The sequence below is a fragment of the Culex quinquefasciatus genome, chromosome 3 (genome assembly GCF_015732765.1).
Source record: "Culex quinquefasciatus strain JHB chromosome 3, VPISU_Cqui_1.0_pri_paternal, whole genome shotgun sequence".
NCBI classification, from domain to species: domain Eukaryota; kingdom Metazoa; phylum Arthropoda; class Insecta; order Diptera; family Culicidae; genus Culex; species Culex quinquefasciatus.
Window position 1 is genome coordinate 189,608,047 of NC_051863.1, and position 27,060 is coordinate 189,635,106.

A 27,060-nucleotide genomic window follows, 5' to 3' on the forward strand; every position below is an offset into this window, starting at 1 on the left:
ACAACGAAATCCAAATCCTCTAAACCTCATCGAACGTCCATCAACAGTCGTCAAAAGTCTCTTTAATCGTCTCCTAGCTTCTCCAGTAGACCTAGGCGGGGGACAATGGAGCACCCGCAGTCGAGCAGTTTTTGACAGTTCGCTCCATAAGAAAAACATTGTACTGCAAAAACTGCTCGAATGGAAGTGCTCCATTACGAGCAAATGAACGCCTTCAAGCCACACAAAACTCGGAGGGTTCATCTTGACGGAATCATTTTGGTGTTTTTTTGGCTTAATGACCAGCACGAAATTACGCAACGCAACCGCCGCTCTCAGCAGAAGAATTGGGGTCTTGCCGTGCTGGTCAACCATGCGAAGAGTAGTACACGAAGGTTGGAGCTTGATCGCTGCTAGGGTTGGTTGACCGAAATGTTCGACGCGTTTCTTTTATTGACTTGACTGGATCTAGTTTTTTTCTAACAGCTCAGCAAATTGAGAAAAATATAATTTAAACATTTTTTTTGGACTCCGGGTACCCTAATCCCTAACCAAGTACTCCAAGTGTACCCGAAAAATCCAACAAGTTTGTTGAACTCCACTGTGAAGATCCATTTTTTTGAAAGGTCGCCGAGATTCGAGGAGTTGCAGCAATTTCGACAGGCAAGAAATCTTCACAGAGAGGAGAGGAAGAGAGGAGCAGAGTTCCAAATAAGGAGATTGAAATATTATTGCAAAACAAACCACCAGCTGGTGGTGGTCGGTAACGAAGAGGGAAGTCTTCTTCTTGCGCGGTGAAGACATCGAGCGAGGCGCGAGGGAGATAATGAGTCGGGAACAATAGCTGATGCTGAGCGAAAGAGAGAAAAGTATTGTGATCGTGCAGCTTTGCGTGCAATATTGCATGCAACGCTTACTTTTCAAGGAATGGGCGGGTTCGTCAGTACAAGCTGCCGTGAATCTAACTTCAAATCGAATTCAAACTCAATGCTTATCAAGTAGCTTTAGGGGAATTACTCAACATCATCACTAAATCTTCGTCAATACATTCGTAAAGACTTGAGCGCGCGCGTTTCCTTTGACCGACTTAACTCTGCATACGAGCAGCAGCATTTGAAAATTATGCAACTCTTCGTCGTCTTCGTCGAACATGACTTATTGTTCCATACACACACACACACACACACACACACACACACACACACACACACATTCGGAGTCTCTTCTAAGTCGCCCGCCAATGTTTTGTTTTCAAACCGCTCTCTAGAGTCAAGCCTCTGTATTCCTTTCGGTTTGCGGGTTTCGGTTGTTGTTGGGCGAGCATTGCTTTGGTGACTTTCGCTGGGTCATGTGCAATTATTCAACGTCAAGCCCAGGCCGGGCTTTGGCAGCCCTGCTTGACTAATGTGACCTACGTGAGATTCCGCCGCCGACGTTCTCAACCAATCGAGACTTGGCTGGTACACAGTGAAAAATGACGACAATGCAACAGGTGTAAAATGTGATGTGGCAATATTTATTACCTCTTTAATGGTGTAACATTAACTTAGTTATATTTTCTAATGTAAATAGTGTAATAAATTCGACTTGTAAAATTTCTATGATTTGTTTTCTGTGCTAGAGTGACCTAAATGCAGTTAGTTATTCAGTCATATGTTCAGATTAACTTCGAAATGTCTTTGTCAAAAATATATGAAAAATTTGATTGCTTAAAATCAAGGCAAAAGATTCTCACAGGATCATGGCCGATCATGGTCACCCAAGACGCCCGAGACAGGACGAAGAAACAAAGAGAAACGCAAAAAGTAACTTTTTCAAAACTGTTTTTTTCGTAAATCGCGATAACTCGTGATGGTTACAAGCAAACTCCTGATGTTTATATATGTTTATATATTTTTTTGTAATTGTCTGCTCTACAACTTTGTAGAATATTGTTACACTATAAAAAATAACCCTGCAAAGCTAGAAAAAAAAACGAAATTTTAAAATGAAAAATAATGTTTACAATCGAAAAATGACTTTTCTGGGTCAATGTAGATTCGAAAAGTACATTAAATTTCCCTTAAAATGACATGTTCCAAGAATTTTTACAGTCGTGTAACGGAAAATTGCAGAGTTTTTGATGCCTTTTCAGTGTTTTATTTTTATGAAAAATAAGTTTTTTTTTTGTGATTTCGAGTACGCCATCAAATCGGGCGTCCAATTTTACATTAAAGTCCCTTTGACACCAAATTCCCATCTCATCACCGGGTCGGGGCAACTTTTCCCGATTTCTAAGTAATCAAAGTTTTGCAGTGTTTTTTGCAATACACAGTAAAAATCAAACAAACGGCATGTTAACAATTTAAAGGTTTAAATACACCTTTTATAAAGTTTCAACATTTATGTCCCTTGACTTGGCTACACCCTAAGGAAAAAAAAATATCAGAATCTGTCATACTGGATTTGCTACAATGTTATCTTTTATAACAGATTTTGTTGCCCGTGTGTAAACATGTCAGCGATCTGCAGTTCTCACCAACACATGTAGAGCAGGCGCGTCTCTGAGCAACACTTCGGAGAGAAGAATATGTTGGTGCTCCGTCCCTCTCAATTCATCATGCGACCATGGCGCGATGGTAGCGTGTCTGATCAATAATCTAGAAGTCAATGGTTCAATACTCGTTCTGTTAAGATTTTTCTCTAAAAAAATCAAACAGCCGTCGGCCCTATATCACAAAAAAAATAATCATTAGGACATTTTCATGCAGATTCGGATATACTTACGTGCAGATTTCTAGCAAAATGATGCGCAAAATTTTTTTTAATTTATTAAATTTAAACAGCGATAAACCAGTTACATTTAGTGTGAGGAAAATGAGAAAAAAATATTTGAATATTTTGATTGTAAAATTAAATTTTATTAGTACCAAAAAACTAAACCTGTTGAAATAAATTTACTAAATCTTTTTGCAATGTACTATAATTTTCTTGGATTATTAATACGCGTAAAAAAGTGCTGTTAATGAAGTTTTGCTTAAACTTTATTTAACTACTAATATTTCCATTTTGCTGAAACTTTGTAAATAAAAAAAAAATATAACTCATATTTTTGTGATTCTACCTTTGTTAATAATGACTTTTGTGCTTTGTTTTGGAGATATTTCAGTAAATTATTCTAAATAAAATAAGAAAAGCTACATTCAACTAACGGAAATTTGTTTAACTTTATTTCAAATTGAAGTGGGTTTTATTTTGGATTTTTAGCAAACACAGCAAAAAAAAGTTTTTCAAAAAATCATATTTTCGGAATGGCTAGACCAATTTTAGCTTGGCGCGTTGCAAAAAAAAAACATAACTAGTTGGATTTTTGGAGGAAAATACCAAGACATTTTGAAAACAAAGCTTAATATACTTACAGATCCAATAAAAACATTATTTGCTAATTTGATGGCCTCGAAAATATGTTTCAATGATTTTTCCGAATGTTTTCCGTGTCATATTCAAAAGTTGGGAATATCCATCAACAGGTTGAGATCAACCCATTGATATCCGAGCCTAAAGTTGGTGACAAATAGTTTTTCATACAAAAATGACATTTTTAAATCGCTAATAACATTTCAGGGTCGAGTTCTACAGCTGTGGTACGTTCTACACAGTTTTTTTTTCATACAATTATTTTTATTAGATGCTTTTTGGTACTGGGACCTGGTTAGGACCGAGTCGGCTTTTGTAATTACATTTTACTATAAGCTTAGAGTAATTACAGAGGAGCTTGTGTGTAAATGTTAGTGGGAGGGGAGCCGATTACCCGCGGCCTACTCGGGGTTAGTAGGGGAGGGATTGATGTTAAAAGACAAGGCGTGGGAAGGAAAGGGGGATTGTGTAAGGGTTTTGTTTGGCTTTGCTAGCCTTTGTTGTTGGCCTCAGGTTCTACAAAGTTGTAGAGCATTACATTTCCAATGAGAATCTCACTTTTGGGAATGTTTGGATTTTTCCCATACAAACTCCACTCCCGAGTATCAATGGGTAAATGTTGACCGATTTTACTCTTATTTGGCCCAGGGTCCTAAAACAGCTCAAGGAAATGAAAAACGTACCATTAAATTTAAACGTTTTGTTCATGGTTGCAAATTTCATGAACGCTTGTTCACGATTTTGGGAACTTTTTTCTCCGTGTACCATGTCGCATGTGCATTTTGGGCTTATGCAATCATGCGCGTCCCATTATGTTGCTACCCTCGCAGATAAACGAGACAATTTTATTTATTGACAGGACATCTATTAAACCATTTAGGGGAAATATACCCTTTCTAATCAAACACCTATCTTCGTCATATGAAGAGTTTGATGCTCGATTAAACCAGCAACAGCACCGCCTCAAGTAAGCACAATAAATTTATGCCATTTACTGGCCAAAAAGATCAAATTAAATGCACTTTAGATCATAATTTCTATTTTGCGAGACCATTTCTCATCATTTTGGTGGCACACACATCCACACGCAAGATGACTGCTTAACGAAAGTCGCCATCAATATCTTTCACATGTGCTTTTGAACATTAGTCAGTCACGCACTAGAAAAATAATCCCGAAACATGTAAATAATTAGCAAGCGCCATAAAAAAACAAACGCGCCAAGTCTTTTGACGTTTCAATTTTGACGACCCATTCCGATCGAAGGCTGAGGAACACCGAGCGAGAAGCGAAGGCAGCGAGCCAGTGATGCCAGGAAATTTTCTCTATACATGCTACTTTTAGTGAGTGTTCGCTTAAAATTTCATCAATTTTGGCAGCACTAAGCAGATCCAAAAGAGCGCTGAAAGAAAAAAAGAACTAAGCTGAAAATAGGAAAATGGGCGTGGCCCAATGCACTCGATTGATTAGAATGCATTTTGAAAATATGTTTTTCAAATGCTTGTAAAAGGAATAGAATAACTTTTAGTAAAAGTGAAAATAAACAAAAATGTTCACATAAAGTTGCTCTACTCGTTGGTGAACTTGGTTTTAGTAAATTTCAAGGAACACTCCAGATTATCCAGCATCATTCAAACACGACCGCTTATTAGGCTTAAAATGGGTATATTTCCCCTATCATGCCTTGACGAATTTTGAGGGGTTACCTATATCAACATCGAAAAAATGTTGAGATTGATTATTTCTAGAATTTCAATGAAGAGTTAGTCAGATCTAAACCTCGCTGCACCTCGTTATCAAGGTTCAAATTTTCCCACCAAAAAAATCCCAACGACCCTTACGCGCGTCCACTTGGTACCGTTATCCCTCGCAGGTCCAATGAACTTGTTGCGTGCAGTTTGTCGCTCAAATAAGGCGCGCGCTTCCAATTTCCATTACCCTTTTGCGTTTCTGCGGATTTACAACTTTTTTTTTTGTTTTGCCGTCCACATATCTGGGCGATAAAATGCGTCGAATTTTTCGCACCCGTTTCCCGCTTTCGCAAACAAACAGAAATAGAAGAAATGTGGCCGTAACCCTTTTTTCAGCGGAAAACCAACCGCAACTGTGTGACATCGGACACGGAAATTTGATTTCCAGGTGGTAATAGGGTTGGCAACTTTGGCATGCTCTGCAAAAGCAACTTAACATGGGTCCCAAGTTCGAGTCCGATCCAAAATTTGAAAATGATGTTTGGTTGTTTGACAACCCTATCGGCTTAGCTTTCTTCCACTGGGCCACTGCGGGCTCAGCAGAATGCCGGCCCGGTCCAGGCCACTGCACTTGACAGTGACACCCATTGTCGTTCCGATTTCTGGTGGACGTTTGTCACGTCGCAATACGCCGTTGCGTTGCGGAATTGCGCTGATATGGTCGGAATTATCCTCTCGATGAACTCATTCGACTTTACCGAAAGGAACTAGGCGCATTTTTTGAAGGTTCCTAGAAGTGCAGTGAGTAATTTGGAGCGGCAATTGAATAGCAAAACCAGAAGTCCGATTAATACATGCACTGACGATGACGACTGACATGAATAGTCAGAGTGAGAGCCCTCTCGGCGACGACGACAAAATATTCGATCGACAAACCTGGTTGACCCTGACCCAAAGCTGACGGAGTGCTTGGTGAGCTTGGTTGCTGTAGGTGGAGGAACTTCCTTTTGTTAATTTTTCTACCATTGATTTTTTTTGTCATACCTGATTCATAGAGATTCAGCGATTTTTTAAGGTGAAATGGCACCACCACTCGAGTTTTTGGCAGCACCTTTAAGAAAAAAAAACCGTAACTTACGTCAAATAGGTCGACAGCAGGCAACCGGTCGAGTTCAGAAAATGATTCAAGTTGCCCAAGCACTGGCGCCCCGTTTCACCTTAACGTGAAGACTACCATCATTGCCATGATTTTTCATTCAAGGATATAAATTTTACGTCGCGATCAATATTTTGACAAAATTCTTTCAACAACTTGTTCAGAATAGTACCCTGTTTGGTACTCCCATTCCTTGTAAAGTTATGGGAATCATCATCAATCAATGATTGCCAACTAAGATGTTAATGATTGTAGAACAAAATCATATGAGTTTTAAAACAACATTTGATTTAGATCAAACATTCCTTCAGTGGCTTCAAGATGGCACATGCTGATTAATGTTGGAGCAGAATTTTATTAAATTGAATTTTATACAGAATATGTTAGAGTGATGATCATTTTTTTTCGAAAATGATCAACGGTTTCACCTTAACCTGGCCCATCCCAGTCAGGGTGATACCAAAGGCAGCCATCTTGGGTAAAAAAAGCAAACAGTCCACTTCAACGACCCCCGGGTCTTTTGTGGGCTCTGTTGCAAGTTTCTGCTCATTTCTAGGCGTCCGAAGGTTATGTGTGGTGAGTCACCCAAAACCTCTTTTACGCAATTGGACCGACGTTTTACTTTCCCATCCGATAGAAGGCCAGGAGGATAAGGCGGGAATCGAACACGCGCCCCATAGCAACTTAGGGATCGGCAGCCGAAGCCGCTAACCACCGCGCCACGAGGCCATATTGGGTGATTGAGATTAACAACGCGCGCAAACTGCGCACAGTGAAAACCAAAATATTTTTTTATTAATAATTCAATTTTTGTTTTAAGAATTACTGTACTAAAAGTCAAATTACACGGTAGTAAAGTTTGACATTTTACATAAAAACAATAATAACTTTTTTTCCATTTTATGCCTGCAGTTTTTGTACTTTTTTTTTACAGTTTTTTTGCGCAGTTGCTTTGTTTTGGTTCCGTAACGAACAGCTGTTCTCTTGTGCTGGCGCCGCAATTGACAGTTCTCTTTTGTTCTGGTGCCGAAGTTGTGTTGGCTGCGGGCGAGCTGCCTGCAGTGAGATATAGATGTCGCCCCCCTGATACCAGTACAAGTTTTAAAATTCTGAACCGTTAGGAAAATGTTTGAGAAATAAATTGAAATTCTATCAATGTCACCCTGGTTTCCAAACCTTTTTTTGCATATCTCTATTTCAGATTTGTTTTATTTATCACATACAACAGACCTACCAACTAGAACAAAATAATTTAAAAATCATGTGTAAAATCAAGGCGGGTGCCCTAACGCCATCTCGTAGTATATTGCCACTTGCAAGAATTAGCCTGAATGTAGACTGGAGTGCACCACAGATTTTGCAAAAGTCGCAATCTGATTCTCACCAACTTGATTTTGGTGATGCTGTTTTTTGTTATAAAGTTTATCAAACTGTAATGTTTTGCTCTGAAATTAACTACACAGAAAAAAAAATGATGGTAATATTCATCAGGAAATGGTGACAGATTTTGTGGCTAAAAAAAAGATTAATTTTACCCCAGAAAATGATGAATTTTCATCAGTTTTTGATGAATATTCATCAGGTTCACATTTTTACACATTTTTTATGTAATATTACTCAAAAAAAGAGGTAATATTCAACCTACCAAATTTTCAACATTCCAAAACTCAACTTTTTTTTTCTGTGTAACAATTACCGTAAAACGAAGTGACTTTGATAGCCGGGGTGACTTTGATAGGTTTGCGATTTTCCCGCAAAATGAAGAGTGCAATTAAAATACGTAAGGAATGGTTTAGTATCATACTGACCGTGGTAGATAAGTGTTCAAAGTACCTCAAGAAGAATTTTACATAAAATTTTGAAAAGTTTAAAAAATTTATTGACTTTAGTTAAAAAAGATTGATAAAAGTCATTATTTTAAACTTTTCAAAGTGTCATGATTTTCTCAATGAATATGATTTTGAATCGGAAAACGGAATGCATTTTCGGATTCTTTAGACAATTTTCCACAAGAAGAAGGTTAAATAAGTTTGTAAATAATAATAAATATGTGTTTTTGGACCACAATTTTAAAAACAAATTTCATTTAAAGTGTAAAAACTTGTGATTCATGCTTCAAATTATGTATAAAATGCAATAAAAATTGATAATTGTTTAAACAAAACTAGTTTTAACAAATTTCAGGCGAAATTCCGACTTTTAAACAATTTTAACTAAAATTTATATGTATTTTGTTAAAAAGCTTATAAACATAGTTAACTAAATATAAACATAGTTTTTTTTAACTATATCAGTTACTTTAGTGATGGTACATTTAACGAACACATAAAGTTTGAACATCTACGATATGATTTTAACAAAGAAAAACTATGACTATCAAAGTCACCCCGCAATTTAAACAAAGAGTTTTTAACGTCACTATTTTTTAAACACTATTGAAAAAACTTTTTTTTTTCAAAATAGTGCATGGACTTTGTGTGGCCTACCCCAGTACATGTTTTAAAAATAATTATCTTGAGAAAAACCTTACCTGTTGGAAAATATTTCAAAAACAAATTGAAATCCTATCAAAGTCACCCCGGTTTACGGTATCTGAAGCGATACTTAAAATAATAACTTTCGGCATTTTATCAATTATCTCTACGAAAAGTGGCATGATGCTTTTTGATGAGAATGATAACACGCCCTCACCTCCGTGTACGCACGAGAGCAAGCAGCAGTCAAGTGCTCTGTGCTCTACCGTTTTTTCGAATTTTTTCGCCGTAGTTGATTGCGATTACCCGCTAGTTTGCTTCTCCAGCATGCCAAAGGCCGGCCGTGGCCGTGGCAGTTCGAGTGCGGCCTCGAAAAACCCGCGAAGTTCGTCTACCGGCCGTGTGCAAAAAGGTAAACAAACCAACGCCGTGTCGGCCGCCATCGCGCAGGGGAGCGTGAGCGCAGATGGAATCGACAAAAAGTATCTACATCCCGGATATGTTCCGAGATCACCAGTGGGAACCCCTTCCGGTACTTCCGGTGCCACAACCAGTGGCACATCAACATCCGCCAACATCCCCATCAGGAACGAGTTCCAGATGCTGAGCGACGACGAAGAAAACAACAACACCGACGGTAGCAGCACTACCGACGACGACGACGACGATGACGGGCGTGCACGGAAAAAAGTGTCGACGCCAAAAAAGAACAATTCTCCAAAGGAACGTAGACCACCTCCAATTTTTGTTTTGGCCTCGGATATTGTCTTAAAATCGGTAAGTCGTCAGTGCAAGTCTACACTTTTGACGAAAAGAACTTCGACCTGGTTCTGGAGAAATTGAAGAGTAAAAACTTCAAGTTCTACACATTCGACCCCGTGCAGAAGACTGCCGTTAAGGTCGTCTTGCAGGAGTACCAAGACCGCCCGATCTCCGGTACACACACCCTGTACCTGTTGTACTTTGACCGCGGCACCGTCAACATTCAAGACCTGCGGCGAACTAAGGCGTTGGACGGGTTTTGGGTAAACTGGTGGTTCTACTCAAAGAACCAGTCGGATGCAGCACAATGCCACCGTTGCCAGAAATTCGGCCACGACTCGCGTAACTGCAACCTCCCGCCCCGCTGTGTGAAGTGCGGTGAATCACACCTCTCTGAGGCGAGTGCACTGCCGTGCAAGGCGGACTTGGGGGACAAGGCAGAGCAAACCAAGGCGCGCATTAAGTGCGCCAACTGTGGAGGTAACCATACCAGCAACTACCGTGGATGCAGCGCACGGAAAAACTACCTCGAGGAACCCTCCTCAGCGAAGTACGAGCGTAACAGTGCCGGCAGCTGGGCATCGTACGGTTCCAGCGGACAACTCAGCGTTTCCTCCTGGATGGGGGCGATCGTTCGCCAGCGTGGTCGCTGCCGGCAGTGGCAATACGGCCCAGCAAGAAGTTACCGGGGAAGATCTCTTTACCCTGCCAGAGTTCTTTGCTCTCGCAGGGGAGATGATGACGCGGTTTCGGACCTGCCGTAACAAGGTGGAGCAATTCCTGGCCCTCGGGGAGCTGATGATCAAGCACATCTATAGAGGATAAAAAACTGTGATCTAGTTTTAAGCTTTATCTATTTCTATCCCCTTTCCCTTGCAATTTTAGTAAGTTTTTTTAAATTTGTTTCTTACAACCTGACAACTTTATTTACAAGCAATAACTGCTCCAACATGGGCTATGATGTAACACACAGCTGTAAGGAACTCCAAAACTCTGTTATGTACCTCAAAAGAACTTATTGTATCTTGATTATTCACCAATAAAACCGAATTGAAATTGAAAATAACACGCCCAACCACGGCTTGCCATTCCTGATAAACCCGTTGCATGTGTTTACACAAGGATGTGATCGAGCCAAAACGTCTGTTGTCTGTGTTAATATGATGACATTTATGGAACATTATATTTTTAACTATTTAATATTTTTTAACTTACAGAAACATGCAAGCGACGCGTTCGTTCTACCTACATTCTATCGAATAAATTATCGCACTTTTGATAAGAAGGGTTGCAATTCCATTCACGAGCACAACCTGGACACAGTGTTGTTGTAGATGATTCCGTTCGTTTTTTTTTTCCTTTCGGAGACTTAAATTTGAAGTGACGCTAGTGGTTTGCACACATTGCTTAATTTCGCGGGTATCGCACCCAACATTAAAATTATAAAAAAGTAAGCTTTTCAAATTATCCCGACTTAAGCTAGTTAGTCACCACGCTTCCCTCGGTTTAGGTTTAGTATAGATCTTCGCGGACACGCGTTGGATCGCGCGGTGCGGACCGATCAAGGAGCTGAAAAATGATCACCCTCTATATACAGTGCAGACGTGTCTTGGACCGCAGTCTAGCCATAGCTGCAGGCTCACGACGTTCCAATTCCAAGACATGAGGCTGTTTAAACTCACAAAATATTACAGAAAAAATATTAGTTGGAAAAAATTTGTTTGAAGTCGTACTATTTTGAATTAAAAAAAACGATGAATCTAGCAAGAATTATTCCAAATATCAACAATAGGTTTTATAGAAAACCTGGATGTATGGGTATCAAAAGATCGGAAATTTTATGCCCTTTCCGATGCCACATAGGTTGACTTGTGAATTGTGGACCGGTTCGGATGCCGGCGGATTTTCCGACGACGTAATTCCGGGTTGGTACGAAATTCCAACGAAAAATCTATTCTATCGATACAAAGACCCCCAAAACGGTGTTATTCCTACTCCAAAATGTTTATTTACAGTCATCCCTCATATTCGGAACAGTTTACAGATCGGCCAATGTTCAAAAAATCATAGCAAATCGATAATTGAACTTAATGATTCGCTTTTACCTTCATTTGAAAGCTTTTCTTGCGATGTTTCGAATGCTGTATAGAACAACTGCAAATTTTAACTTTTATATCAAGTTTTTGAAGAAAAACTTTGTCCTTTGAAATCCACAAATTCGGAACACTTTTTTCTTACGGATGTAAACAAACTTTGGATCTCTCCAGGAGTACATATTTGTAACAAAAAAATGACTTCACAAACTGAAACCAGTGAAACTCAAGCTTAGTGATGTTTTATCCATGGTCTGATAACTTTTTTTGTAAAAATATCAGTTAAATTCAGGTGTTCCACAATTGTGGGAGGCACAATAACATCCCACAATCATGGAACAGGCCATTTGGAGGCAGTGTTTGATGCTATGGATAAAATAGTCTTGAAATTAAGTTCTTTGTTTAAAAAGTGCTACTTTTACTAGTGAAATAGCAAGAAAATGTCCAAATAAAGGTCCTAAAAATAGTAGGGTCGAGAGAAAAGCTGCATTTGGCGTGCTATTGACAAATTATCACAAAAGTGTTCCGAATTTGTGGGTGTTCCGAATATGTGGGATGACTGTAGCAGTTCTATGGTAATATATTGACATTTAGTTGAATTGAAAGTTTGCAAAATTAAGTTTAGATAAGTTTTATATAGAATTTCCAGAGTTATATAAACTTTTATACTAAGTAGTTAGTAAACTTTAAATTCAATCCAAATTATTATTTTAATCAGTCAAGGATGCCTATTTGGAGTTGGGAGACTGGATTTATGGTGATTTGTCAACAAATAACATTATTTATGTTAATTTTTCGAAAGGTGTACAAACTTTTTTTGCACCTTTTTTATTTTTGTAAAAGTTATTGTTATATAACTTTTTATAGAAAACATCTTTTCATGAGCTTCTTGTAGCAAAATGTTCGGCATGAGTTTCTGAACAAAACGTAGTACTAGGTTTCTGTCAAACTTAAAATTGTTACATGTTTTATCACAAAATGTGAATAGTGCCCAAGGGGTGTAAATACTTTTTTTACATACTGTATATTCCCAATAATCATTACATTATTAACACATTTGTTTATTCACTCGTTTGTTTATTTCTGATGTTACACGCGACAATACCTTTCAACTTTCAAGACAATTTCTAAGTTACAAGTGGTGCTATCCCACATAGTCAAATTCTGATCTGTTAATCTACAAACTAATCTTTGTTATACATATTTTCACAAATTTGCCGATTATGATGTGAATTGATTGTTTTGTGTGCTTTTCACGTTTTTTTTTTGTGGAGGTAACCACGACATACTTTGACGGGCAGAGTTAAAGTTTGGGGTTATTATGACGCTCAAATAATGACATTATTTTTTGAATCATTATAAGTTTTCCCTTTGCTATGATGCAGCATTTCAAAAGTGCAAATAACATATGCATTTGGTAGAAACTAACGGTAGTAATGCTATCGCCCAGATCAACAGATTGTAACATTTACTAGACGAAACTGAAGAACCTGGCCATGAGTTAAGCCATATTTCCATCAAGTGAGAACAATCACAATGATCTAAGCGCGTCATTTGCTGATAATTGGAACGAATGAATTCGGGATACATGGCTCGAATTTGATCATTACTCCAATTAGGTTTGATAAACCAAATCTGCACGTCCCAATATAAATATTTGTTTCCATTTTCATATCCTAACCCAGTAACAGTATGCTTGATTCCTTGCCATGTAAAGTCAAATCCTGATATAGGCCAACTATCTATTTCGTATTCCGTATTCTTATGATAATAATTAAACTTTCCGGTCCATTCTCCAGTCTTTCTGGAGCGTGTTAAAATAAGACTAAATATGTCATCTATCGGTCTACAACCTGCGTAAAATGTCATGTGGTTCCGTACATGTGAGTAAGCTGGTTTTAGCAATATACATGGACTATATTCAAAATAATGTTCTACTCCTCGGTTATTATACTCCTTGTCAACATTCAAAGGTTTATAAATTGTCGCTATATGGTACGATGCGGCTGAGGTTTGTCCCTCAAACAATTCTCCAGACGAAAGTCCATTGTCTGAACTTGGGAGTCGGAACCGAAGTAAGCTACTTATTACAGCAGGAATCCAAAAGACCGCCCAAATGAAGTCACTTGGCCACATGATACTCCTAACACTGTTACTCGTGAACTGATCAAATTATTAACCAGGCTGAACTCTTTTTACCCATGAAGACTAATCATAATTATTACTTCTTACAACAAGGTTAGGTTACTAATTGTTTGTATAAACTATTCCAAATCAGACAGTTTTCTAGAGTGAGGCAATATCTGTTTAGACGATTATTATCAATACCTTGTGTAAAGAACCTTGGAATTACACAAGTGTAATTTCATCTATTGCTTTTTCAAGGTTTTTATTTTGCTTTTTTTTACCTTTACGCATTCTGGGAAAACTTAGTTGTTGAAATTCTATTTAACACCGTAAACTGGACTCAATCGGGACACATGGGGCGAATTGGGACAGCCGTTTTAACCATGTTGGAGCACAATATTTTGATTTTTCTGGTTGGTTTCGGTTAGAACAGACTCAGCCCAACATAATTTAAAAGCTGTAAGTGCTCTGAACACTGCTGTCCCTATTTAGAGTGTAGTCCGATTCGCCCCAGATTACGGTACATAGTTAATTCATGAAAAGATTGGAAGAATAATAGGCAAATTACGTGTCTTTTACGAAAAACTAAGCCAAACACTTGAAAAAAAAAAAAAAAAACTCATGGTAATCATAATTTTACCACGATTACGATGATGTCAACATTTTTACTCAGTATTTTGTGCTTCTGGGTTGGTGGTGTAAGCGTGGTTGCCTCCTATCCCAGTTCCGGTTGGCCTGGATTCGCTCCCAGTCGGCTCCGAAGGCATTTTTCGGGAAGAGAGATCACGCCTTCCGTCGAACCCAGAGGCTTAGATCGTTAGCTCAGTCCAGTTGTAAGAGTCTCGATTTAAAGATACAGTCCAGACTTGATTACCTCGGAAAAATTTCACTTTTGTGGTGCCTTTGTAAGCCCCAAAGAAGCCATTTTGCATCACTAGTTTGTTATTTTCCATACAAATTTGGCAGCTGTCCATACAAAAATTATTTATGAAAACTCATACATACCATACCATACCAATCAGCATAGCGCACCAGGTACGCGTGCTGTAGCAAGAAGACGCTTCCATCTTTCTCGGTCTTGTGCCGCTACTCTCCAATTTCCCAGGTTACAGATCTTCCGGATATCGCGGCACGAAGCCTTTACGGGACTTGTTCACCTTCTCGTAAAACTTCCGCGTTTCGTTAGCTCGGAATAGCTGCTCCATTTCTGCGCAATTCCGGTCTTCCTGCTGGCGCTTCTTGAGCTTGAAAACCGCGACTTGCCGATTCCGAGCCTGCCTGTATCGTTCCACGTTCCCTCTCGTCGCCTTGTGCAGCTTCTTGTCGTAAGCTGCTTTCTTCTCGGCGGTAATCTGTTGGCACTCGTCGTCGTACCAATCGTTTCGACTGACTCGGATCGCACTACACAGTGTGGCTTCCGCTGCACTGCCGATGGCTGAGCGTATGCGGCTCCAACCACCCTCGAGCGAGGCTGCGAAGAATCTGTATCTATTGAAGGATTTTTTGTTATCGATTTGTTGTCTTTGGTAAAGTTGTAGGTACAAGGTAAATTTTTTTTATGTGATTTTTTATTTAACTTTTGGTCACTAAAACGCGATTTGCAAAAAAAAAACATATTTTTTTAATGTTTTAGGGGACATCAAATTCCAACTTTTCAGAAATTTTCAGGTTGTGCAAAAAATCTTTGACCGAGTTATGCATTTTTTAATCAATACTGTTTTTTTTCAAAAACTCTAAATGTTGGTCGCAAAAATTATTCAACTTTGTTGATACGGCCCTTAGTTGCTGAGATATTGTCATGCAAAGGTTTAAAAACAGGAAAATTGATGTTTTCTATGTGTCACCCAAACAACCCACACCCAAAGGAAAAATATAACTCAAAATCTGCAACAGTGGATTTGCTGCAGAAAATGTCACATTTTATAACATTTTTTGCAGCAAGTCCGTAGATCATTTTTGCCCGCGTGTAAACATTTCAGCGATCTGCAGTTCTCACCACCAGGGCTGTGGAGTCGGAGTCGGAGTCGTCAAAACTCGAACAGCTGGAGTCGGAGTCGGAGCCAGAGTCGGCTAAATTTGATGAGCTGGAGACGGAGTCGGAGTCGGAGCCAAAGATTTCTGATAACCCGGAGTCGGAGTCGGAGCCCGAGTTATCTTAAATTCAACAAAAAATATGTTTTTTATTGTTCAGTATTTCCTATGTAACAGCTTAATTTACAAAACAACTTATATTTTTAATTGATTTATCAGATGCCATTATGTATTTGAAGCTTTTTATTGTGATTGAAATGCTCTGATTGTGTTATTACACTATAATCACTAAATGATAACCTCTTACCCAAGTATGTAGTATCATCATTCAAAAAATAATAATAAAAAAATATTGGTTATATAGTCAGACTATATATATGCTCCCTTTCAATTCAAATTTGGCCAAATTTCATTCAGTTATTTCTGAAAAAAGTACACACAAAGTCACCTTTTACCCCGATAGCGAATGTCTTAGAGGTTTTAAGTTAAATCATTTTTTAGGAAAAAAATACGAGGTACATAAAAAGATTATAAATAGTAATCACTGTTTTTGCAGATCGAAAAAGAGTCACTGACAGTTTAACTTTTGTAACAAATAATCAACGATAATGACAATCTCTTACTTGGAACTCAACATGCGCATTTTGTTTCTAACTGAGTACAAGAATATCAAAGTGTTGCATTTAAAATAATTTAAACTAACAAAAAATGTTAAAAGAAGTTGCAACAAATTTGAGATAATCATTGATTGTTGATGTTGATGTTGATTTTAGGTAAACTATTTTGATAGCGTTGCAAATTATCGTTGAACAAATCTCAAGAATTCAGTACAAAAATGAATTAATAATAAAAATTATAGAACAAAATATAGGATTTTAATTTATTTTTCAAATATTATAAATAAAAAACCCAGAATCAAAATATTATCAACTGGTGCGAATTTTCTCATACTGTATGTCTTACGCCAATATGACGGAAGGTGATAATTATTGTAAATCAATGAACCTTATAAAAATGAAATATTTGTGACCTAGAAAATATTTTACTTGTGGATATTTGTTTTTATTATATTTTAAGTTTTTTCATATATTTTGATGGAGGCGCAAGATCATCCAAAAAGCTTCGTTTTAGGTGAAGATTCACGAAGTATCGTGCACCTCCTTTTTAAAGTATATAAAATTTTAAAATCAAAATCAATTAAAAATTTCCAGGTTATAATATTTTCCATGCCACAGATATTTGAAAAGGACATCTTAAGCATCCTTTCCACGAAGAAATTGTTTAGATACATTGATTTGCAATGACCGAGCCATGTAGCCCAGTGGTAACGCTTCCGCCTCGTAAGCGGTAGATCGGGGTTCAAATCCCGGCTCGGACCAACACAACTGGTGATCTTTTCCCTTCTGGAATCGATTGCTTAGTAAAGGGAAGGTGGTGTATCGTCACAAACTGGACCTTATCACGACACCTTAGGGAGGCGACCTATGGAATGTTATCATTAACCCTAACATGTTAACATTAAGTTGAGAATGAAACTGCCACTGAATCCGCTTTGTAAATGCCGGCCCCAATACTCTTCAAGGGTGTTCCCCTCAGGAACTGGGAAAGATTTACTTTTTATTGATTTGCAATAATAATCTCCTTCAGCCATGGCGTGATGTCCATGTACGTCTTAAAAAAAAAAACAAAAAAATGTTTCGTTTAAAATTGTCATTTAAAAAACAAGGTGCATGTCACTGTGCTTCTTATAAATGTCAACCTTAAAGTTAGCAAATTGAATTTTAATGTTCAATAGATCATTAAGGCCAGGTTTCTTTTAGTTATTCATTCAAAAATAACAATTTAATATTTAAATTTATTAGCTTTGAAAAAAATATTTTCAAATTTGAGGTTGAGCAAGTAGGGGAAATATACCCATTTTAATCACACTAAGCCAATCGACCAATTCTCATCACTTTTGCCGTTTTCCGCTATTAAATCAACATTTTCAGGTGTATCAACAATGATGAGTTGCTTGCTCACTTTTATTTGAGCTATTTATTACTTTGGAACAGTCAAAAACATTTTATTTAAGCTGTAATTCATGAGCAAAGTGCTGATAGGCCGATAATAGAAATAGGCTGAGAAAGGGTATAGTTCCCCTAAATCCAAATTTACTTACAAAACTGTTGTTCTCAAAATGCCTCTAAAACTGAAGATATTTTTTGATTTCTGTTTCCATAACGTATAAAACTTGTAATCTAAAAACTTTTTTCCGTTTATTTACTTTACTTTACTTTTACTTAACTTATTTTTCTTGAGAAAAACATGACGCTTAGAGAGTATTTAAATAATCCTATTTATCAATGTTTTAAAAATAATTAACTAATAATAGATAACTAACTTTTGAAGATTTAAAAACATGTTGAGTCGGAGTCGGAGTCGGAGCCAAGCATTTGTTGAAAGCTGGAGTCGGAGTCGGCTAGAGTTGGTAGGCCGGAGTCGGAGTCGGAGTCGGAGCCAACCATTTGTTCAAAGCCGGAGCCGGAGTCGGAGTCGGAGTCAGCTAATCTGAGAAAGCCGGAGTCGGAGTCGGAGTCGTTTGAAATATGATCCGACTCCGCAGTCCTGCACCACCACATATAATGCTGGCTCGTCCCCGAGCAACACACCAAAGAGTTAGTTAGTTAGGTTGGTTCTCTTTCACTCACATTTCATCAAGCGTTCATGGCGCGGTGGTAGCGTGTCGGATCAGCAACCTACAAGTTGATGGTTTAATCCTCGTTCTGTTAAGATTTTTTTCTGCAATAAAATCAATCAGCCGTCGGTAATGTCGATAATTGTCGGTAACGGGCTAAAATGTCATACCCCGATATCGCAAAAAATGCATGAGGACAGTTTTCATGCAGATTCTGATATACTTTCATGCCACCGTGCATCACAATCACGCGACCGCCGTTTGGGTGCACCATTTTCTAACGTCGATATCTCAGCAACTAATGGTCCGTTAAATATTCGTGAAAACAATATTTTCAAAATTTTCAAATCAAAATCAACATTTTCAAGTCAATTATGTATCTTTCCGCAGCCGGCTGCCTAAGATTTCAAAATTTCAACAGATAAACAAATTTCTTATGGTCGCTTCACCTACCACAGTGAATCCTGACCTCATACCCATCTTACTAACCCCTCAAAACTCATGTGATACTTTGTCGGAGACGCAGCCGATTTAGCGGTCCCATCACTCAAGTATCGGACTAACATTCCCATCCACTTCCCCGTGTCTTACCACTGGTCGTGGTCGGCGTCGGTATTGATCAGCGTGATAGGGATCTTTGAAAATTGCGAAGGGGTGATGATTGGTTCCTATTTTTCATCTGTGGTCCACGGAGCATTTTTTGGAGATCCTGGTCAATAACGAAGTAGCAGCTACGGGTAGACACCAATGCTACGCTATGCTATGCTAAACAATATTTTCAAAATTTTCAAATCAAGACTAACATTTCAAAAGGGCGTAATATTCCGATTATCCGAAGTCACAAACCTGGACTGTAGTAAACTGAAATCTTCCCAAAAACCTATAATAAAATTCAAAAAAATAATAATTTAGGAACACCGTACGCGAGCTCCCACTGCATTTGTGCCTACTTCACGCAGAGTATCGTGATCATCGATCATGAGCCGGGGCTGCTAAAGTCTGGCCAAAGACGGTGGTGCCTGGTTTATGAGCAGAAATGAGCTTTTAATTAAACGATACACAATGTTCGATTCTGGTGGTGGGCATTTGTGGCGTGTGGATCGTGTGGACGCAGCCTCACTGGTCGTCGTGCTCGGATGGATTAACTTTGTGGATTATAATGTGGTGGATTGATTGATGGAAATAGCACTTTGGACAGTAGTACATAATTCTAGTGAATGCTTCCAGCGAGCATAACTTGAGATTGATGAAGTGATTTTAACATTTTATTTTTGTTATTTTCTTGTCATTTCAGGTAAATTCAACGAGCTAAACATGCTTCGTGAGCAACCATCAACTTGTTCAATAATAAAGACTTACTCAAAAATCTTTTAATGAGGGTTCATGTGGAATGACAAAGCGTTCGGTATTTTCAAAAAGGTTCACTAATCTTTCCGAATTAAAGTACGAAATACTCAGTTGGACAAAAAATCTGTCTGCACAAAAAGCACACGCTGATAATAAAACCGATGATGATATTGCAAAAAAAAAAAAAAAAAAAACAATGACTACCTCGTTGACATGACTGTCTGATGCAGTTGAACGCACACCGCCGGATGTCAGCATGTCATTCGGTAGATCATGGAGCAAACCAAAAAAGAATGAGTGGGAAAAAGAATGCAGATATTCACTTTCCATCGTCCTCGGGTTGAAAGGGAAAGCCCAACCCGAGTGTAATGAAAAACGACAATAAAATTCAATAAGAAGGGGGGGTGGTCGAGGGAGGCGCATCCGAAAGTGGAATAATGACAAGAAGCAGACGAAAGCAATAAAGTTTATGAGCCACCTTCCTGGCTGTAACTGCTGGCTGGTTAGTTGGGTTTGGTTGCAAGTGCAGATCCTGCAAGTGGTCCTGGTCGTCCTGGGTGTCACGATTTTTTGGCATTGCAAGTAAAAAAAAACCGCTCGGAAATCAATGTTCTAAAATGTTGCAGCTCAACAAGTGTTATTGAAGAGGCGGTTGAAAATTTTTTTTTTTAAAACGTCATAATATTTCTGTTCCTATTTTCTTGGATGGTTCAATAATTTCGAAAAAAATAATAATTTTGTTTTACTTCCTCAACATAAGTAGTTTGCTTGGATTTGATTGATCTCAAAAAAAAAAAAAATCGCAGTTTTCTAGAGGTTCCGATTCCGACTTAAAAAAAACCCCTCATAAAATGTCCTGACTTTAACTCTGAGTATGGCTTCTGAAGATTAAGCGACTTATCGACTCAGAATCCAACAGCAAATGCCATGCAAAGTTGTTAAAAATGATCAACTTTATTTGAAGGACATCATATTCAAAAAAAAATATTTTGACTGTCAGTTATTTTTCCTATTCAATGGTCAAGCTTCACATTTGAATCGTTCTCTGCCCTTGATCACGAATCCTAGATCTATTTATCGATATCTCGTGACGGAGGGGCGGTACGACCTCTTTCATTTTTTGAACATTCGAAAAAGACGAGTTTTTCAATCATTTGCAGCCTGAAATGGTGATGATTTGGAAATTTGGAGTCAAATGGACTTTCTTGTGAAATTGGGTGAAATAGGATGGTGTGCACAAAAAATAAAAACACTTGTTTTTCACCAAAAAAATAAAAAATAAATGAAAATACAAAAACAGTTTAAAAAATCTGCCATTCCTCGTTACTCAACTGTAAAACGTTACTTACTTACGTTAGGTGGTTGGTGCATTCCTCGCATATTTTTATCAAAATATCTGAGATCTGGCATCAAAAAAAAAATTATTAAAAACAGTAAAGTACTTATAAATTTTAATAGGGTTGTCAGATCTTCAATCTTTTGGGCTTGTTGGAAAGCTGTTTTGATTACCTATCCAACGATGGATCGCATGATAGATCCGGACAACTTTTTCATCAAAACATTTGAGATCCGGCCTCAAAAAAGTGTATAAATAACACTTAAGTGCTCATAACTTTTGATGGGGTTGTCAGATCTTCAATCAAATACCTTTCTAACAATATAAAGCATAACGGGTTTTCTCACAAAAATCACCCTTTTTTGCAATATTTCAAACTCTAGCCAAATCGTTTTTTTTTAGCATAACTTTTGAAGTACTTTCTTTTGGGCTTGTTGGGTCTTGTGGGACCCCAAGACGAATCGAATGAGAGCAAAACGGTCCAAATCGGTCCAGCCAGTCCGGAGATAATAGTGTGCATATTTTCGGGGCACGGACTCACATCCAGACACACGCACAGATATTTGTTCAGAATTTGATTCTGAGTCGAAAGGTATACGGAGGTGGGTCTACGAGGTCAAATAAACAAGTTCATTTTTCGAGTGATTTTATAGCCTTTCCTCATTGAGGTGAGGAAGGCAAAAAGGGAAAATGTCAACAGAAGGGAAACTTAACATACAATCTGAAATAACCTAGTAGGGCATTTTTTCCATTTCAAACACTTTTTTCAAAATTAAAATTTAATGTTTTTTATTATTTTTTTATGAGTGTTTTTTTTCTGTTCTCAATGCAAATTGTAAAACAGAAAATTTTAAAAAGTGTGATGCTTGCTGGTAGCAATCACGAGTTACAGAGATTTTGAAAAAAAAAGTTTTGAAAAAAATACTTTTTGCAATTCCGTCGTGAAACTACTTGCATTTCCTGTCACTCTTGATCGGCGAAATAGCCTACTGTTATGTACCAAAAATAACTGAATTGAATAGCAACACTTTTCAAAATAAATGCAAAAAAGTTCTACTTTCAGCATTGATATGGGTGTTGAAAAGTTGAACTTTTCAGCTCTTGTTCCGAAAAGTAACACTTTCCATCATTTTTTTGATTTAAACGATTTATTAACAAAATACATGAAAATTTGACTTCAAATTTCACTTAATGGGTGTTTTTTGAAATTGCAAAAAATGTTGCAAAACTTATTTTTTTCAGCACTCTTCGTATTTATTCAACTCGGTGAACCTCGTTGGATAATTGTACGACTCGTGCTGAAAAAATCCTCTTTTTGCAACTTGTTGCATAAACTACTATTTTGCGTTTCCCTTTGCTTTGTTGTTCGTGCCTGTCGTAGGTGACCTTAAAGAGCCATGATCGACCTAACGACCTACTTTTATCAAAACCAACTTTTTGTGAAATCGTGTTAACTCGTGATGATTACGAGTTAAATTTGATATTTCAAAAAGCTGATATAAGAACATCATGCTCTTTTCAAATGTTTGAAATTTAGTCGTGATTTTCAAAATCTGAAAATGTATTTGATCAAAAATATAGTTTTATTTTTGATCAAACAACTTCGAGAAATTTTATTCAATATTTCATCGATTGAAAAGTTAGAGCCGACTATGTAACACATAAAGAAACATTTCCGTAATTTTATTTTTTTGTAATGCCTATATCTCAGTAACAAAAGGTCGAATCGACAAATGCCAAAAAGGAAAGTTGCAGATCAATTTAATATTTATTATCATTATTTTTTTCAGAGATGGACGAAAATGGACACTTTGATTAAAAAATAAAACAAGACATTTGTTTGGAAAACTTCACAATGGTACTTGATGATTTTTAATTCATTTTTACATTCAAGAATTATATTTTAAAGCTTTTTTTTATACCTTTCAAATGTCACTATTTAAAAAAAAGCATGACTTGGAAAAAAAACCATAAGTCCATCATAATATTTAGCTCATAAATAGTCACTTTACTTTGAAGGGGTACCTCTTTTCTGACGTAATCTTATCTCAATTAGACTGAAATGAAAGCATCACAACGGAATATTGTAAAATTTACACATTTCTAGAGAAAAAATTACACTTGAAAGATGTACTCACTCCCAGATGTCACATTACCATATTGTTTAAAGTCTATGAACACAAATCAAAGTCTGTCAAAATCGAGTTTTTTGTGCAGAGCAGTTTTTTTTTTGAAAATCGTCGCTGTCGTGCTATCTGGTCGCACGTCGATTTTGTGCCAAGTTGTGTTAAGAACGCCATTTTGTGCAGCTTTCAATGCCTCACCTTTTGATAATCACAGATCCCCCAAATTTGATTTAAATCCTGAGATATTTAATAAAAAAAACTAACTTAATCCACCTATGTGGTTGATGCCTTCCTCTTTTTTTACCAACAATGGGTAATATGAGTGGTTTGGACACATATTTCAGCTATTTTTTTGAATCCAGATAAAACGTACACACATATAACATAAGTAATCATAACTCGAGACAGGGTTGCCAGATCTTCAATGTTTTGGACTCGTTGGAAAGGGTTTTCGATAACCTTACCAACGATGGATCGGATGGTGGATCCGGACATAGTTTACATACATTTAAGTGGGGTCCGGCTTCAAAAAAGTGCATCAATATCACTTAAGTGGATATATCTCGAGACAGGGTTTGCCAGATCTTCAGTGTTTTGGATTCGTTGGAAAGGTTTTTCGATTATCTAACCAACGATGGGACGGATGGTGGATCCGGACATAGTTTACATACATTTAAGTGAGATCCGGCTTCAAAAAAGTGCATCAATACCACTTAAGAGGACATATCTCGAGACAGGGTTGCCAGATCTTCAATGTTTTGGACTCGTTGGAAAGGTCTTTTGATTACCTAACCAACGATGGGTTGGATGATGGATCCGGACATAGTTTTCATGCATATAAGTGAGATCCGGATATATGTGAAAACACATTTTTATATATAACTTTTGATCTATTTATCGAAACTTCAAACAATTCAATAGCGATGTATGGGACCCTAAACCGCTTTTTTTGAAAAATCATAACTCCTCGCCATTTCAAACGATTTCAACTGTCTTACACGCAAATGAAAGTTGGCCTTTCAATGAAAAATAGTAAAAATTTTGGAAAATCTAGCCTAACATATGAAAAATGCGTATAAAACTTTAAAATGCCGTTTTGACGGTGTCTGGACCAAAGAGCCTATGCCTGGCAATATTTTTATCGGATTCTCCGGACATTTTTACATAACATACTAAAAAATGGGAGGAGTTCATTACACTCAACCCCCGGTGGTTGGTCACTTTTTCGTTTGACACTTTTTTAGTTTGTACCCCGTTGGTTGGTCAAAGTCAAACTAAAAAGTGACGAACTGTCACTTTTTACAAGGGACTCACACTTACTATCATACCAAACGCTTGGTAGTGTGCGTGAGTTCCGTGTAAAGAGGGTGTCAAACTAAAAAGTGACCTCGTTCGTTTGACAACAATTGGTGTCAAACCATCGGGGTTTCAGTGTAACAGGATTCCGAGATATGATTTTTTGAAAATAAATTCCGTGTTTTTCGACGCGCCGCGCACAAAAACCGGAAAATGACGAAATCGGCAAAATATCAACTTTTTTCACTAAAACTGCGATAATTTTAAAATTGCAGCGATGACCTATACATGTTTGGGTACCAAAATTTTCGTAATTAAAAGACGCAACTTTTGGTACCCAGACATGTATAGGTCATCGCTAAATCTATTTTTCATTGAAAGGCCAACTTATCACCTTTCATTTGCGTGTAAGACAGTTGAAATCGGTTGAAATGGCGAGGAGTTATGATTTATCAAAAAAGCGGTTTTTGCGAAAATCGAAGAAAATGGCAATTTTTCAGACCACCCTAACACGGCATAGGTCACCCTAATGGCCAAACAAAAAATACGGGTCTAATTATTTCGGCCAGGGAACCCCCAGAAAAATTTTGAACCCGATCCGAGCAGTTTTGTTTTTTTCCATGCTGTTTTCGTGGGGAATTGCTGTATAACTTTTTTCCCTTATTTCCAATCACTTTGCGTGCTTCAGGAAAAATGTTCCCTGCATCATTTCCCATAAGAAATGATTTGATCGGAACCATAAATCATGTCCATGTAGACTTGGGACCATCCACAAACCACGAGGACACTTTTTTTTGGAAATCTCAACCCCCCCCTCCCTCCTCGTGGACAATTGTCTATACAAAAAAAATCTTTTTTGTATGGATCGTGGACAATCGCCATACCCCCCCCCCCCCAAAGGGTCCACGTGGTTTATGGATGGTCCCCTTATAACAATACTAAATTGAAATAGGCGAAATTTTGTCCCATAGGAAAATAGTTCAAAAACTTCAAATGAGGATAACTTTAACCCTTTACCGCCCAATTTTTTTTTTCGAAAATATTTATTCCCCCCCCCCTTCTCTCCTAAAAATGTCTCCGTGATAGGCGATCCACTAACCCAAAATTTGGACTAAAGAATCAACTTTGGGCCATTTTAAATTTTTAGTTTGTAAAGGACTGGCACAACTGAAAGCTAGTACTCTCTGTCAAATTGTTGCACTTGTGCCCGCAACAGTCTTCATCGCAGGACGTCATTGGAACTTTTTTACGACCGTATACGATCTCGATTCCAATTGGGCGACTCTAGTGCATCCGGAGCGAGTGTGTCACTTTGTGGAGTGAGTTTTTTTTTTATTTGATGAACCTTCTACTAGGAAAAATCGCGCCGAGAAGCATTTTGGCTGCATTTTACCGAAATTTTACTGCCGGTAATGGGCGATTTGTGGTGGTGGTTGTGGCATTTGGACAGACGTCCTGTTTGATGAAAGAAAAAAAAAATGTCAAGAGTTAATGATGCGGTTTTACGGAGGTTGTTAAATATTTTAAAAGGTTGTTTTTTTTTTTTGAAAAAAAGGGTGAAATGGTTCCTGCCCTAGTAAGTCTTTTAAAAATGTCTTATGTTTTTGTGGCATTTTAAATCATACAATTCATATCAACTACAAGTAAAAGTACACTGAAGCAGAGAATTTTTTTTGGACAAAACCCCAACGCCAGACGATGCGGTGTTGCAGGACCAACATGAGCTCAAAAAGCATAGAAATGAAAAAGATTCAAACCACCACCCTTCTAGGAATAACGATATTCCCGGTCCCGGCTCCAGGTCGGTCCCACATTGCCGAAGACCACAGCTAGCAGTTTGTTGGGCTGCTCTGGCATTTTACCGCCACCGTGCACTTTCCATTTCAGGCTGCTGCTCCATTTTTGTTATTATTTTTTGCTGCAGAAAAATTCGCCCCAGACAACGATGTCGGTACCTTGCACTTTATGGGTTAGTGCAGTGACGTGATTCAACGGTCTTCCTCTTTTTTCTGCTGTAGCCCACGAGCTTTTCGTCATTAGACTAGTTCAAACTCTGAGTTTAGTACTGTGATCAGTTGATTACGTTCCAAAAACCTGAACCAGCCTATCCCACAGCTCTGAAGCGGCTTAGAAGGCCCTAGGGGAGGGGACAAAATTGTCACCACGATAAGTAACTATTCGCATCCAAGTGTAAAGTAAAGTAAACTGAAAAACAACAAACCACAACCGGAGGGGGTTGGTTGGAGTGAAGAAACTATCACTTTGGCATCCATTCAGCAGCGTCTAGGATGCCTAGTCGCAGGGGCTGCCCTTGAAAGTTCATTGGCTATGGTCGCGACATCAACACAGCATCATCATGATTAGCTGTGTCGCGACGACGACACGCGGTTCTCTAAGTCGGTTGCCTTCTCGGGGCCTTATATGAGCATAAATCAACAGGCACTACTGGCACTGGGTGGTTGGACTGTGAACTTATGATGTTTACCGTTTGGATTTGGCGGATACGAAATGAGAGTATTTTTTTTTGCATTATGTGGAATGCACCTCTTTTGGACTGTATCTAACTGAC

General features: G+C 38.0%; 1 protein-coding gene across 3 annotated transcripts in view; it reads left to right on the forward strand.

Annotated features, from left to right (window-relative positions):
* Window positions 1-27,060, forward strand: part of LOC6034088 (ecdysone-induced protein 74EF) — a 340,530-nt gene that overhangs the window by 135,345 nt on the left and 178,125 nt on the right. For 2 of the 3 annotated variants that reach the window (XM_038264231.1, XM_038264232.1), the window contains exon 6: window positions 19,681-19,886. The exons of the other annotated variant lie outside the window; for it this stretch is intronic. In XM_038264231.1, coding sequence (XP_038120159.1) covers window positions 19,681-19,760 — 80 coding nt within the window. In that variant the 3' untranslated portion in view covers window positions 19,761-19,886. Of the gene's footprint in view, window positions 1-19,680; window positions 19,887-27,060 lie in introns of those variants that run through there. 3 annotated transcript variants of the gene reach the window in all.